The 16,559-nt window shown below is 33.4% G+C and overlaps 1 protein-coding gene across 1 annotated transcript; it reads right to left on the reverse strand.

Annotated features, from left to right (window-relative positions):
- Window positions 1-3,360: 3,360 nt before the first annotated feature.
- Window positions 3,361-14,733, reverse strand: LOC126829661 (mitochondria-eating protein). The gene is made up of 10 exons (XM_050559675.2): window positions 14,610-14,733; window positions 11,594-11,699; window positions 10,796-11,030; window positions 10,533-10,628; window positions 6,938-7,072; window positions 6,393-6,606; window positions 5,059-5,217; window positions 4,496-4,671; window positions 4,146-4,272; window positions 3,361-3,693 (listed from the first exon to the last, which is right to left on the reverse strand). Exons 1-10 carry the CDS (start codon window positions 14,694-14,696, stop codon window positions 3,544-3,546), a joined length of 1,485 nt encoding a protein of 494 aa, XP_050415632.1. The 5' UTR covers window positions 14,697-14,733; the 3' UTR covers window positions 3,361-3,543.
- Window positions 14,734-16,559: the final 1,826 nt, after the last annotated feature.

The raw sequence follows: 16,559 nt of genomic DNA on the forward strand, positions 1-16,559 counted from the left end.
GAAATCTCAAGTTCAAGGGGAACTCCAAGATCAAGGGGAACTCTCAAGATCTAGGGGGGCTCCGGCCAAGGTGTATAATATTTTGGACACTGTCCTGAGGCTTTCTTAAACGCATTTTAGTGTTTAACACCTGTCATCATCCTCGACTTAGCTCATTTCTTTTTAAAAGGAGTGAAAGGTGATATGTTTTATAGTGGAATATCTCCGCACAATCAGAAACAATCCTTGGTCACCTCAAACTGTTTAAATAATCTAAATACCAAGGTTGTGTGTTTATAGCAAGGTTACCTCCCTTTCAATATATCACTCTGGGCTTGGTCACTGTACAATACCTACATCAGAACAGGATGATTGATCTGTACTTGTTCTATGCTAGATGTAGTTCTTTTCTTATGTTTTTATGGAGAAACTAGTTATCGAAATGCACAACAGCAGGGTTTGGGGGGGGGGGGGGGCAGGGGTTGGTGGAGTCAAGCATAAGAACAGGACAGCAGGGGTTGGGGGAGTAAAGCATAAGAACAGGACAGCAGGGGTTGGTGAAGTCAAGCATAAGAACAGGACAGCAGGGGTTGGTGAAGTCAAGCATAAGAACAGGACAGCAGGGGTTTATACTTGACCACTTGTAAACATTGTCTTTTATTTTCATAATAAATAAATAAAATTATTTTCATATACAAACTTTATTTTGATTATTTGATAAGGTTAAAAACACTGATTAAAAAGGACGGAATGCACGTATATTGACAATAATAAAATATATAAATATATACTAAAATAACTAGAATATTTATATAAATACAATATTGGTATCTCTCAACTATCTATATATAGTATTCAACAATCTTTAACACCATTAATCCAAATTCTTCAAAATCGATCAGTTTTAATCCTAATTTACCGTCATTTACAGTGTCGAAAGAGTGATTTCCCACATTAATCAATAACAATCAGTTTTTAAATTAATTATGAATCATTTGGTTCATTGTTCCATAAATTCCCCAGAATTAAGATTCACTGTTCGATAGCTCTCAATGTTAACACTTTAACTTGAAGCACCACCACCCCAAATACACAATAATATAATACTCTTAGATCTCCACACTTCAAATAATATTCTAAATAATTTAATTTTGGGTACATATCACTTCGACAGTACCAAATATTTTACTACATTTCACACTAAATAAAAAATTTACATCATTAAATTATTGAATTCTTATTTCTAATATTTGAGAAAACAAGCATGTTACCCCAGGGGGTTGTTCTCCCATTTCTAAAATCGGGTGTTATCTTGAGAAACGAAATGCACACATCTAAGTTGTGATTGCATGAAACTATTAACTTGTAAACTTTAAAACTGAATTAATGTGCGAAACTATTAGCTAACAAATTACTGCGCTATTATCGAAACAAAAATCTAATTGTAGCCTAAGTATCATGAATATGAAAATGGGGTGACATTTATTTCTGGGAGAACCACATTCCACTACACCCAGTGAAAAAAATTCATCTAATAATAAGATAATTCAAAATCCAAACTAAAGCTAAATAATATATCAGTTAACTAAATAAATAACTTCAACTAAAATATCACAGTAGTTGCTCGGTTCGCTCACGTAATGGACGTCAAAATAAATATTTATAAATAAATAAAAATATATAGGATAAAACAAAATATATAGACAGGGAGTTGCATGAACAACAATATATATAGGACCAGGGGCAGATCCAGGATTTTCAGAAAGGGGGGTGGCGTGCTGCCCCCACTTGGGAGTGCAAAGCCCGTCCCACATTGGGCAGACTAACAGGCAATCAACTAAGTCACCAAACGGCTTGAATCTGCACCTGAGGACGGGGGTTTTAAAAACAACAAAATATAAAGGACGGTAATTTGATATGTAGAATAATAATAAGCTATTTATATGCTTTCTATATTGTTTATATAATATGAATAAAATAATACCTTTTATTAAAATAATACTTTTTATTAAAATAAATAATAATAAATGAAGTGTCAGAACTTCTTTGATTTTTGGGTCCAAATAAAGATGTTAATTTGAAACAAATAATGGAACAAGTTCTGTAGATTTATTTTAATTTTAAGAGTAAGGAGAAGTTCATTTTATTCTTAAAACACTAATTTAATCTAATCTAATCTAATCGATGGACCCAAAAATGGTATCGAAGATGAAACTATCGCTCCAACTGGCTAGAGGTAATGATGCCTTAACCACTTCTCAATTACAGAGTTCACTGTTGTATATATCAACATAAATCAGAGTTGTCTTCTCCTTCTAAATATAAGTTTAACAGGGAGATATACTGGTTAAATGATCAGAAAACATTCTCAGAATTAAATTAAGAATTTCCTTAACTTTCAATCACTGTTTATGAGAAATACCATTGACCTATCTATGCACATAGTTTATAGTTGATGTATGTGATACATTAAAACAACAAAAGTATGATAAAAAAAATAAGGTGAACAATATTGATTAAACGTTTTGTGAAGTACTCGGAGCCTGAATACAGCAGTTGTAATAATATTCAGAGACAATATGTATTGAGACATTTGTTGATTATATTTTCTGTAAAATAGACGCTGTTATTATGGGATTTAGCTGAGACAATACTAGAACTATAGGGTAGAAGGTGGCCATATTGATACAAATACAGATGTTATTGTATACCCTGAGATATTGATGATGATAAAATAAAATAACTGGACAACCTTACTGAAATCATTAATAAAGGCACAGAATGAAATCTACAATGTACACCCTTTGTTAACTTTAAAACTCTGTATATCCTTAAGTGATTTTCCATAAATTTTCAAATGAGTACAAAATCATTTAGTACGATATCTACCTAAATATCACCTTTAAAATATCTTAATATAGATAGGCAGGCTACATTAATATAATATTAAAATATCTTAATATAGACTACATAGATATAATACTATTAAAATATCTTAATATAGACTACATAGATATAATAATATTAAAATATCTTAATATAGACTACAATAATATAATAATATTAAAATAAATAAACAATAGATCTATACTTCTCTTATGCTCATTTTACTAACATCTACTAAACACACTTTTAATATAATTATCTAGAAACTCATATCTATTAAAATACAGACGTTTTTTATTAATTAAATAGCTTAGGAATTATTCAATCTTTTTTTAAAAAAAAAAAAACTATTTTATGATGATTTTAGGCCAATCTAAATAAATAGTCCCACAAGTTCTTTTGAACTAAATTTTTTGTTTAAAATTTCAAAACTTAAAAGATGTAGAATTATGAGAAAAGACAACAAGTAATTTTTTTTTTTTTTTCACCACATGAAACAAGAAGTAACAAATGTTCCCGAAAAACTGAAGTTCAAATAAAGTGTGGTCTTTCTAGATTGAAATTATCCTTCTTCCGAGTTCGTATTATCACCCCAAACATGTTAAAAACATCTATTTCTTTATCTCTATTGATGTAAAACAGTTTAAATAAATAAAATAACTTGTGTCTATTTGTTGTTTAATATCGTGAGTATCGCATCGGACTTAGAGAACGACGTGGGCTGATTGAACGGGCTCGTCTCATTGGACTTACGGAACGGCTCCTGGATCGGGTTCTCAAGGATGGACTCAAACTTCTAACTGGGCTGCGACTTCTTCTTGGTGATCCCTGATAAACAGAAGAAATTATAAGTTAGTTTTCAGTTATATTTTAACTTGGTGTTCTTTGGGGGGTTGAATGGCCGAATGGTTAGCATGTGCGCGCTGTATCATAAGGTCTGTCATTGAGTCAACTTGTATGTGACAAGGAGTAGGGTTGCTTGTCCAACCTCATGGGTTTTCTCCAGGTCCTCCGGGTTTCCTCCCACTGCTAAAGATCCCTACACGCAAGCGAATTATTGAAATAAAATTAAACCATATTATGTCAGTCCTAGTTTGTGTCAAGTGGACGTTAAACCCCATTTCTCTGTCTGTCTTCGGGATTGTCAAGCCCTGTTATATACTTTACTGATCAGAAAAACCAAACTGGTGTTTACTAGACATTTAATGCCTATTTCATTTAATTAATGTCCGATGTTACATTGTTACTGATAGGAAAGATTAGATGAAATTAGGACTTACTAAAGATGCACCACGACGTGTGAGAGCTTCACCTTTCACTAGAACACGAATACCTTGTTGTAGACATGGCCATATATGGTGATTGACTAAAGGAGCAGTATACTCGGAATCATAACTACGACGATATCTGAAAGTAGAATGACGACGATGAAACAAACATAATAAGAAAAAAACTTATATATATAATAAGGAAACATTATTAAATATTCTTTATGATGTAACTTGTAGTTATTAAATTCTAAAAATTTCAAAACAGCGGTAGGCACAAATTATTATGTGAACTGAGTCAAGTGTGGTTTCGATCTGTTTCAAATTTATGGGGTTTAAGAAAGGTGAAATTCCCTACTTACTTGTTATCATCGAAAAGTTCTGCGTCTGTTGCTATGGCGATATCCAATGGATGAGCTAGGGCTGACATCTGCCATGCTAGTTTCACAGATTCTCGGATGAAGGGCTGGATAATAGCGAAGGTATTATCGGGACTCAGGTATATTTTCGGATTTCTGTTTAAAGCTCGAATAACATCCTGTTAAAAAAGAGCCAAAAAATATTATAAAGAGTTACAATCTAAGACTCTTTCGCTATATAGCCCGGTTGGTGCTTACATGCCATTAAACACACAATCATTTCATCTAATTTCCAATCTAACACTGTCAGTAAAATAGTGAAACTCAGGAAAATGTCCAGTCCTTCAGATGGGACGTAAAACCGAGGTTCTGTGTACACATTGTTGTGCATGTAAAAGATCCCTTGACAGTTGGAATTCAATATAAGATATGGTAGCAGTGCTGCACTACTGTTTGAGCAAAGTTTGCCTCATAGCCCACTGTATGGTGTATGCCCATCTTCATTAACCTCATTTCATTTACTGGTAGATATCTAACCATGTATAAATTACTTCAATACTACTTACAGCAACAAGGCCTGGAAGATCGTAAAGGTCTGTATTACGATTGATGTAGTCTTGAACAGCTTCTTCAAGGGTCTCGGGACCAAAATGGGTCTTAAGGAGATTAGAACGAACTTTCATCTTAAATTGACGGAAAGCTTGCTTGGCAGTACTGAATGCTTCCTACAAAATGAATAAAACAAAATTATAATTTACTAAAAAAATGATATTGTATTCACACAATAATCTTGGTACAGATTGTATACATATATCCCATCAAAACTTCTGGTGGATCACGTGGCTAAGTGGGTAATACGTTGGCTTGCTAACCTTGAGGTCGGGTGTTTGATCCCTGCAAAGGCCGATCCGAGAAAGTTCATCCAGATTTTCCGCTGTGGTTCCCCCTTGTCAGTGATGCTGGACGGAGGGCCTGACCAGGACAGCTGTCTAGTCATTTGGATGAGACGAAAAACCGAGGTCCCGTGTACACATTGGCGTGCACGTAAAAGATCCCTTGACAGTAGGAATTCGATATAAGAGTAGGCTGTAGTGCCGCTGTCCGGGCAAAATTTCCCTCACAGCACACTGTATGGTGTATCCCGTCCTCATTAGTCCAGTTCGAGCAAAACAGTAGGACGTTAAACCCCATTTCATTTCATTTCATTTCAAAACTTATGTGTAAACTGTAAAATATGTACTATTTGATTCTCTCTTCATCATGAGCACTTGTAAAGATCGTCCTTCTTATTTCTTTGGGGGAAAAGGACTTATTTAAAAACCAAAAGTACTTGACTGTACTGTTCAAAGGCTTTTAGTTCCACATGGCTATTTATTTATCAATATCATGAACTCACAATCCAATTAGTGTGGTCTAAAGACTGTTGATATTATGTGATCAACTGTAATGAAGGATGGCCTATAGACCTTTGATATTATGTGATCAACTGTAATAAAGGATGGATTGGTTCATATTCAAAAGATATATAAGCACATATTACTATTTTACTGGTCTAAGATAGCCTACATGAAGACAGTATGAAATCAGTAGAAATCAATGTAAACTTTAAATGGCCCAAAAAAGTGTTCAGGAAGACGTATGTTTGATCTTGTTACATGATCGATTGGTCTTGAATAAGAGGATGGGTATAACAAAGTATAGGCATAATCTTGTTGACTGTCTTTATTCTCGCACCATTACAGCTCGGCTCATATAATCACATGACATACAGAATTACAATAACCCTGTTAGTATTTGATACCACTACAGATCTTAACTTTTTATTTATGTTATGGCTTCATTCTACCATTATTATTCCAATGTTGGGGTTTAAATTTTACCTGTAAGGCAGTGAATTTACCTGTAAGGCAGTGAAAATAATTCTTTGTGTGTTTTCGTTGTCGTCTGAGTAGCGTCTCAAGGTATCCATGGCGTTGAGACGATCTTGAGCGAACATGTCGTTAAATCTTGAAATAAGGTTCTGTGATCGTACTCTCTGAACGGGGTCATCGAGAGCCAGGGGTGAGTTGACCTTCGGAACATATCGATACAAGGAAACGGAATCAGTTATATCCCTGAAAATAAAACAACTTTTATAAACACCAATCTCAAATGTGTCCCAGAAAGTTGGGTGGTCGAGTGGTCTAACACGTGTCTGGTACGTAACGGGGAATAGAGTTGCCTGCCTGACCTCATGGGTTTTACCAAATCCTCTGATTTTGGACCGGTCCATCTTCATGGAGCGTGTCCTTTAACACCCCCACCCCCTTGCAACAATAAGCCATTGTGGGGTCCTGAAACCAATACAGACTATAAGACTACGGTAGAAGAATTCAAATTACAAAACTTATGTTAAAGCTATGAGCATGCAGTGTTTCACGTAACTCTTCAAACCATAAAACTTACTTATCAGCGAAAGTTGTTCGTTTTACAGGAGTATAGGTGATTTCATCGCGTAAATTCCTTATTTTACGTTCGTAATCATCAACTAATCCTGCCTTAGCTCGTAATCTAATTACTTCTTCTTCTGCATCTGCGAGTCTGAAAAATACACAAATAATTAGACATAAACCAGATGTCACGTTTTATTTCTTCTTTCATCAGAATCAACAACTTTAACATCCACGTCTGTCGCCATCTCTAATGATGATTTTATAACGTTATAATTTATAATCAACATTTCATATTTTATTGTATCTGTATTGAATTTTGTAATAAATCTAAAAATACAACATCTTATGATATTTTTATCAACTTATCAACCATGTATACAATTTTAAAATTAATCAATTATTTATTTCAATTTTTCTGTTTTGCCTGTATTCTTATTTTGTATAATACATTTGTCATCATTGAAAGCAAATAAACAATGATGGTTTTTAATATCTTAAATAAAGAGGGGGTTAGAATAAGAAAGAGGTATTGGGGGGGAGAGTGGGGGGGGGGGCGGAGGAAGACTAACTACCGATATTTAAATTTTTAGGTCTATCTTAAATACAGAATTGTGAAAATAAAGTCAAAAGTGAATAAAAGTGAAATAAAGAAAGAAATTAAAGATAGTAGAGGTAAGGGTTTCTACAGTAGGTTGCCACTATAACACGAATTACTACTATAAGGCAAGTTTCCATATAAGACCTTAGTTCTGAAATCAGCTAGTTTGTGTCGAGTTGACATTAAACCCCATTTCTCTCTCTCCCGAAATGACCTAGTTTGTGTCGAGTGGACGTTAAACCCCATTTCTCTCTCTCTCTCGTATAAGACTAATGTGTCTGCGATATCACTTTTGGGGAAGCAGAAGTTAACGAAATAAAGACTAACATCTAAACATATAGTTCCACCCTTATTTATATACAAGGATCTAACAATAACATGGTTGTAGTCAGTGAACGACAACCATCAGGTATATAGCTATAATGCGGGTGTAGGTAAGTGTTAAAGCGACGCTGTAGTGTATGATAATAGAAGTGTTATAATGACGTACAAGTGTTGAAAGGCAGGCTTGTTATAATTGGTACCAAATACGTATTTATACTTAACCAATATCCACAAGTAAAATTTATACGCTGAAAGTGATTGGAATATTGTCTAAAGATATGGTTATATCACCTTAAATTCATTCCACAAGATACAGTAGATGTTATAGGCCTATCATTTGATAATTACAGATCAAAAACTATCTCACTACAGTTTAAAATTCTGAATAACTTTTACAACTAAAAATATGAATAAAATTCATTTCGTGGTTCAAACTTCTATAATACGGAAGGGCAAAACTTTTAAATCACCAGACAAACGTCTTTCAAAAATTAAAACTGGTCAAATTGATTTTAGATTTATATTTTTTGTTTTACTTAACTTACAAAAATTATCTTATTGTCCAAAAATATTATTTCATTCTCTATAAAATTTGAACATTATTATTTTGAATCTAAAGATGAAAAGGTAAGAATTTCTTACCTATCAGTATTTTTGAGAGAAACTTTAGCATCTATTTGACCTGCTAGGAATTTTTTTCTGGATGTGAGTAATGAAATATCTTCTCTAAGGCGACTAATTTCGTTGTGATACTCGTTTAAAATACCCGCCTTCATTCTTAAAGTTTTCAGTTCTCCTTCACAATCACCAAGTCTGAGAAAAATAATAATTCCACAAATTCCAGATTCCATTTTTATAAATTATTCTTGCTAAGAATTGTTCCCCAGTTTTGTTTTCAAAATATTTACGCCTTAGAACTCAATATTTGTTGGAAGAAAAAAAGTTTAATTTATATATGTTTGTTCTAAATTTGTCTCGATCACTCGCCAATAATGTTATCATTTGGTCCCTCGACAAGATTTGGTGAGCTGCAATGTTTTAATCATTAAAATACAAAGCTACGGATGGCCCTTACAGATGTTACCATTTGGTCCCTGGACAAGATTTTTTGAGCTGCATTAAAATACAAAGCTATGGATGACACCTACAGAAGTTATAAATAATATAGAACGACTGACAAATAAGGAAGATGGAGGATAGAAGTCGACAAGAATAGATAAATAAAAAGAGAAACAATAAAAAAAAAATAAACCTTTTTTTTATACTACATCTTCAGATAACTAGGGCTATTAAATACTTTAGTCTTGTTACAATTGATGGGGGGTGGCGGGGTGGGAACTAATGGTCGGGGGGGGGGGGGGGGCTAATGCTAATGGTCTAAGACATGCACTTTAGATCTGAAGGTCTGTTACATATCATGGTTTATCTGTTAAATGTCTGGTTATAGTAGTCTATCGATAACCAGGTCTCAATAAAACAACCAATCACAACTTTCAATTAGACTGTTAACATTAATTCCAAATATTGCAGGTGTAACCGTAACCTGTCCATCCATCCATGGACATTATAATACAATATTCTACGATCCATACAGAGAAAGTTCTAGGTTCCATAGTTCACCATTATTTAGAATTCATACAAAGAATCTAAAATAACAGTTTTACAGTGATGTTTACGTTGCTTCTATAGTAAATTTATCTAATAAACTATATTATTATTTTTATAAAAAAAAAAAAAGAGAAAATGTACTTTGAAAAGCTAATGATAAAATGTTATGTTATAAAAAAAAATCCTCTTGAAATTAAAATTATTTAGTTCTTAATATATTTGAATTTTACTACAGAAAGGTTTAGTCAATTTTACTACTAATACAGAAAGGTTTCGTCAATTTTACTACTAATACAGAAAGGTTTAGTCAATTTTACTACTAATACTGAAAGGTTTAGTCAATTTTACTACTAATACTGAAAGGTTTAGTCAATTTTACTACTAATACTGAAAGGTTTAGTCAATTTTACTACTAATACAGAAAGGTTTAATCAATTTTACTACTAATACTGAAAGGTTTAGTTAGTTGAATTGTGCTTTTAGAAGCTAATGATAAATTTTTTACTGATGTTTTATTATTGAAAAATATCTGGTTAACTATAAACCTAACTATTTGACTGTAATCCTGTTGCTATGGTAATACTATAAACCAGTTACTGTAGAAATGTCTTAATCCTGTTACTATAGTAATGTCTTAATCCTGTTACTATAGTAATGTCTTAATCCTGTTACTATAGTAATGTCTTAATCCTGTTACTATAGTAATGTCATAATGCTGTTGCTATGCTAATGTTATAATTCTAATCCTGTTACTATGGTAATATTATAAACCTGTTACTATAGTAATGTTATAAACCTGTTACTATGGCAATGTTATAAACCTGTCACTATGGTAATGTTATAAACCTGTTACTATGGTAACGTTATAATCCTGGTAATGTTATAAACCTAACTATCTGACTATAATCTTACTTTCTATCCCAGTGATCAAATCTCATATCTGTAAGTAAGTAATCAGTTGTTGAAGCTCGTAAATTTCTATTTAAAATGGCTTTAGTTCGTTTTATTCTGTAAACAATTTAATATAGAGAAATATTATAACAAGGTGATCTGAAACACAAATACATAAAACTCTTACTTTCGTTTTAACTCCCTTAATTCAGCTTCCATCATCATTTTCTCACTACTGGTCGATCTAAGCTTGTAGTCTAGTTCATCCTTCGTTTCACGTAATCTGTAAAATCAGGGCAGTTTTAATATGTAGATTCAATTCTCCAAATTGTGTTTTTATCATGCAACACGCAGAGTTATTCAATTTATGCTTTAATACATTTAATTGTATACAGAAGAGAGTTAAAATTTAGTTCTATCTAAAGAGAGTAAAAAGGTCAAGTTACTTACTCGTCACGGAGATCTTGATTTTCACTTCTAAATGACCTCAGATCAGCTTCAAGGTCATCAAGGGATGTCTCATACATAGTTTGAAGATGGTTCATTTCCCTGTCCTTTGCGGCGCATTCTGCTAGAACGGTGAGACTTGTATCTGTGGACAGATTACCACCAGTAGCGAAGAAACTTTGTCCTAGCCATGGTAGGAGTCGAGATTTAATGATGTTCGCTCCACCATATAGACCACCTGTAAAATCATAAAATATAAATCCTATTGAAGAAGGATAGTCAAGATGAAATGAAATAAAATAAAATGGGGTTTAACGTCCTACTTTTCTACACCGACTAGGCTTTTAAAGACGAACATACACTGTGCTATGAAGGAAATCTTTAAAACAGCATTTTTAACAATCAGATTACAATACAGATCTTTATTTTATTTCGTTTTTTATACTTTCGATGGCCTACACTACATAAAGATCTGACTTGTTATAGTGGAAGATAGTGTCAGGGGTCATACGAGCGGCTTTTGACCTTATGATGATAGACTTTTGATTAACCAATCAGTGTTGATGTTTCTAGTGTATTACACACAGTTCCGTGCACCTCACGCCAAAAATTTGCCATAACAGATCGTTTGATTGGCTAATCCCTCATATACATGTAATCCAGAGCAAGTCAATAATAACAACTCTTCCAGATCCTCATGTAGTAAAGACAATTAAAACGAAATTTCGAACTGTAAAAAATGAAATGAAATAGGATCTGTGTTTTAATCAGATTGTATTTTTATTTAAAAAACTAATTTACCTTCAGCAGCACAAACATTGAGCAGTTTAAACAGTTGACCTTGAACTTTGGCATTCAACTCAATAATTTCACAGCCTCTTGCTACATTCTGATCACACGTGTTAATCTGAAATAAAAATATACTTGTATTTATATATAACAATAATTCTATATACAGGTTAATAATACAGCTTATATTTAACGCAGGGTCCCAGGACAAGAAACTCGGCGAGGGGTTGGGGGTCTGGGTTTTCCGCGGAGGTTCTCTTCTTTGGGCTAGAAAAATGTTTGGCATACATGTGGGATAATTTGGGGTCACTTTGTTTCTACACTGCGATTTAACACAACATATCATATACCATATACAGTCATGTAAACTAGGCCCGGGCTAGGCCCTGATTACCTGCTGGCGCCCGGATACCTTCAGTCCCAAACAGAATAAGGATGGGCAGGTGGCTTATAGTTTTTCATTCACCAATTATTCTAATGAGAACCATTTATATCAATATGAACAATGTGTATCTAATGTGAATAATGATAATATAAACAATATTGTACAAAGTGAACAGGGCATTTATGACATGTCTTATTCATATAACAAATGAACAATGTTTTTTTTTTAAGAGAATACTGCTGATAAAGTTGTTAATCATGTATAGCTATCATTATATTTATATTTGTCACAGATCAAAGTTTGTACATGTTGTAATTAATAATATATAATATTAGATATCTGTTTGTGGTGGATGATATTATCAATGATGTTTTATCAATGATGTTCAAGTACTATGATGTTATAATTAGTTCTGTAGTTTGACAGTAGTAACGATTATACCACAGGCCTATTATAGTGTATTATAGAATGATGTTTTTTATTGATTAATTTGTGTATGTAATGACCCATGACTTTATAATAATATTATAAATAGAACACATTACCCTTGATAATATTATTGTTGTATTAAATATACCCCACTTTATCAATAATCTATATACCTATAATAGGTCAAAACAATTTATTTCTTCAAGGTCTTAATAAGACAAAACTCAGTTAATTTACATTTCTTCGTGATCTTGATAAATATAAATATCCTAGTGAATCCAATGAACAAGGTTTTGGTTAAAATTATACGATTGAAATATTTGAAACTAAAACTTTTGAAAAGGGAAACTCATTTTTTTTTTTTTTTTTAGATTATTTTTTTTTTAATTGGTGTGGCGGTCAGGTTTTTTTATTCAACTTCTAATACTGTCATGTAATATATTAGACCAGTTGGTGCAGAAAAGTAGGATGTTACCTTCCCCCCCCCCATTTCATTCTATTCAAACAGTTCAATGAGAGAGAGGGAGAGAGAGAGAGAGAGAGAGAGAGAGAGAGAGAGACATGGGTTTAATCCCCACATGACACAAACTAGGTAATTTTGGGACTACATATCAATGAGTTTATGAAATCTAATTCAATGGTCTATTATTGAATAGTTTACGGTAATGATATCTAGGGGTATATTATTGAACAGTTTACGGTAAATGGTTTAAAGTGTATTATATATTTACCTACTACTACTAATCATTTCAATCTAATGATTTATATATATACCTATACATACACCTGTAGATCAGGTAGGACTTAAATACCTGGCATTATGCCAGGTAAAATACTACTATATACGTTTAGACTAGTGACTATAATTGGCGGGGGAACTGCCAGCTAAGCATTTAATATATAATAAACTTGTCTCGTTCAATATAAAGGCTTATATCAGAGATTTATAACAGGTTTATCTGTAATATACACTATTACATAACTGTCATATATAACAGTCTACTCTTATTTTGGTTTCTAATTGTAAAGGGATCTTTAACGTGCTGTCAATTGTCATTGAGTCAACTGGCATAATTTCGATTCCCAACTTGTACGTGACAAGAAGTAGGATCGCCTGTCCAACCTCGTAGGTTTTCTCCACTAGTAAAGTCCCCTACACGCAAGCGAATTATTGAAATAAAAACTGAACCATGTGTTAGTCTCGAATTGTCCTAGTTTGTGTAGAGTGGAGGTTAAACCCTATTTTTCTCTCTCTTTCTCTTTTTATCAGTACCATCCGAATGACTGGATACGAGCAGCACTGACAAAGACAAACCACGCTGGAAAATCATGGGAAAGTTTCTCAACCAAGTCATGAATTAAACCCAGGGTTTCATAAATTCTAATAAACCTGCATTTCAGAGAATTGTGTATTTTCAAGGTCTTACAGTTAATGAACCAGTTGACTGATCAACTGTGGCCCCACTCTATATAGACAAACATTATATAGAAAGACTTTTACTTTTAATTACTTTTGTTCTCTTGACAGTAAACTTTTATTTTCTTGGCGGTTTAATTTGTTATATAAATATTAATCCAATTAATCTGAGCTGATATATAAAATATATAATCCGAATTTTAAAAAGTTGTGTCAACCATTTTAGAACAACAAAACTCAACTTGATCTCTGGAGATTGAATTTACAAAAACGGGTATGTAACACGAAAAAAAAAATTAAAAGAAACAGTTTTTAAGAAAATGGGATTTTTGACAAGGAATAGTCCTTTGGATGGTACCAAAAACTGATGTTATATTGTTTATATAAGTTATAACTATTTGAGATTAGTGGCGTATAACTATTAGTATATCTTAGTCAACTAGTACAGACTTGAATTGTTTTAACGCACCTGTTTTTACCTGCTAGGTATTCATTCAGTTTAAATTTTATAATTTATTCATCGACATGTTTTACGATATATTATACTGATATATTTCAAAATTATCTTTCCATATATTCAATAATATTTACTATTTATTTATCATTGATAGCGAAATAACGTTACAAAGTGTAGCATTCATAAACCCGCCATTAACAATCAACTACCTGTCGCATTGTCAGTTGTCATGGAGACGTGGACGCACTGAGCGCGACAATTCTAGAACGGGAATGACACGACAACTCGCAGCGTGAAACAAGCAAATAAATAACGAGCAGTAAAATAAAATGTCACTTACGTAATAATCACCCAGCCATCTTTCTAATTTTTCCTGGAGAACTGTAAATGTTCCAATATTCACCAAGCGACGTAGCGACTCCGACATTTTCTCTTCTCCTTCTGTCCTGTCTTCTGTTCGACTTGTTGCGAGACCAGATCGCGACTTGCACGCGGTAATACACTACTGTGATATATGAGTGTCACGTGACGTTATAACGGTAATCTACCTGTGGAATATGTGTGAGAGACAGATAGTAACTGTGATATATAGAGCGGGGGATATAGGTATATATATACATATACACATAGGTAAAGTTAATCTTAGTTACTGCTGAGCTACTTTATCTACTTAAAAAACACAGGGTGACTAATTAATTATTGTCCTCGAGAACAATATAATTAATTAATTAGTCTACCATATATATATATATATACTTACCTGTTTAAAATACCTACCTATTGACAAACAAATCATATTTATTATCTCGAGTGAGTACAACAAAGCCAAGAATTAAAGAATTAAAAATAATGGATTAATTGTAATCCTGACCTCTTATAATAACAATCATTATATTGTTTTTAATAGCATTAGAGAGATTAAAATCATTATTATTATATTTTTATTAATATTATTACCCCCTGGATTACATAAACCAAATATCAGACGGATAAAATAATTTATTTAACATTCACCCAAATTTCTATTGACTGCGATATGACTGCTACGAATAATATATATAACGAAGGCTTAACGGGTTTTTTTAACGTTTGTGTCTTAGGGATCACGGTGGCTACGTGAGTAAGACACTGGCTCGCTAGCCTGGAGGTCGGGTGTTCGATCCCTGCATTGGTTGAGAAAGTTCACTCAGATTTTCCGACGTGTCCCCCCCCCCCCCCCCCCTTGTCAGTGATGCAGGACGGGGGGCCCGACAAGGACAGCTGTCTAGAGGTCCCGTGTACACATTGGCGTGCACATAAAAGATCTCTTGGTAGTTGGAATTCAATATAAGAGTAGGCAGTAGCGCTGTTATTCGAGTAAAATTTCCCTCATAGCACACTGTAAGGTGTATGCCCGTCTTCATTAGCCCAGTTCTGAGCCGTGCAGTAGGACGTTAAACCCCATTTCATTTCATTTACCACGATGATAAGGAGAGGGAAGGAATTCGCCAGGGTTGTGATATTTTAACATGGTGTAAAAGAAATGAAATGAAATAGTGGTCTAACTGTTCTGCTCCGACCGGGCATGGATGGTGTAAAAGAGTAAGGGAAAATTCTCCAGGGCTGGGATATTTTAACACCAGGGGCGATAACTTATGTATACATGTCTTTATTTCCTCTAAAGATTCTGAAGATTACATAATTGACCGATCAAATTACAATGTAAGTGTAGTTTAATGGTCGAGTGCGAGACATAAAGTAATATATTGATATTGTACAAGGGCTATATCTATATATCACACAATGTCTTGCACGAGATCAATAAACATCTTAAAATATAGACACTATCCAGCACGTGCATTTCAATGAAATACGTCACGCGGGTCCAATATTGCAACTAGTAGTACCCCTGGCACATTGCCCGTACTATTATTTGAAATAATGGTACGCCAACATCAAAGGATGATGTCGCCTCACTATGAAGTATAGTAATGCATTCAGATTATCAAATAGCATCACAGAAATATTGGTCATTGTGCCCATGTTTATTATCCCGGTCAGTGCAGGAAAGTAGAACGTTACCTCCCCAAACCCCCTTCCCTCCCCAATTCCATTTCTTTGTGTTGTTGAAACGACAACAGTTTCCAGTTAACAATTTGTCAAAAATTTTGTATACTCAAAAATGTGTGCTACTAGTCACCGACAGGGACGGGCAATAGCGTTTTTGGTCAATATCACTTACTCATAACTTTGTCATTTTTTATATATAAAATCATTAATGGATATGATATGTAGACTATACATGTCTATA

Source organism: Patella vulgata, chromosome 8 (genome assembly GCF_932274485.2).
Source record: "Patella vulgata chromosome 8, xgPatVulg1.2, whole genome shotgun sequence".
NCBI lineage: Eukaryota > Metazoa > Mollusca > Gastropoda > Patellidae > Patella > Patella vulgata.